General features: G+C 61.7%; 1 protein-coding gene across 1 annotated transcript in view; it reads left to right on the forward strand.

The window, feature by feature from the left end:
* MYO1A (myosin IA) overlaps positions 1-596 on the forward strand; it is a 6602-nt gene that overhangs the window by 485 nt on the left and 5521 nt on the right. The window contains exons 2-4 of the mRNA XM_019611273.2: positions 54-169; positions 268-362; positions 437-593. Coding sequence (XP_019466818.1) covers positions 54-169; positions 268-362; positions 437-593 — 368 coding nt within the window. The remainder of the gene's footprint in view (positions 1-53; positions 170-267; positions 363-436; positions 594-596) is intronic.

Here is a 596-nt window from a genome sequence, read left to right on the forward strand (position 1 = left end):
GGGAGCAGCCTGCTCTGTCCTGGCCCTGCACTCACACCGCCGCTCACCTGCAGACGTACATTGGGGAGGTGGTGATCTCAGTGAACCCCTACAAGCCGTTGCCCATCTACACCCCCGAGAAGGTGGAGGAGTACCACAACTGCAACTTCTTTGCTGTGAAACCCCACATGTGAGCACGGAGATGCTGTTAACCCTCGGTCCTGCCAAGGCTCCTGAGTTCCCCCCCCAGTCCCCCCAAGCCCCTTTCTGAGTCCCACTTACCCACAGCTACGCCATTGCTGATGATGCATATTGCTCACTGCGGGACCGGGACCGGGACCAGTGCATCCTCATCACTGGTGAAAGTGGAGCTGGCAAGACAGGTAGGGTGGGCTGGGGGCTGCAGGGCTGCGGGATGGGGGGGTCCAAGGTCCCAGGGCTGACATCCCCGTTGCAGAGGCCAGCAAGCTGGTGATGTCCTATGTGGCGGCCGTGAGCAGCAAAGGGGAGGAGGTGGACAAAGTGAAGGAGCAGCTGCTGCAGTCCAACCCTGTGCTGGAGGGTGAGTGCCCCACACACCCCAGGACTCACCCTCCCCACCCCCCCCCAAAACTGCA

The sequence above is a fragment of the Meleagris gallopavo genome, unplaced genomic scaffold (genome assembly GCF_000146605.3).
Source record: "Meleagris gallopavo isolate NT-WF06-2002-E0010 breed Aviagen turkey brand Nicholas breeding stock unplaced genomic scaffold, Turkey_5.1 ChrUn_random_7180001881438, whole genome shotgun sequence".
Lineage (NCBI taxonomy): Eukaryota > Metazoa > Chordata > Aves > Galliformes > Phasianidae > Meleagris > Meleagris gallopavo.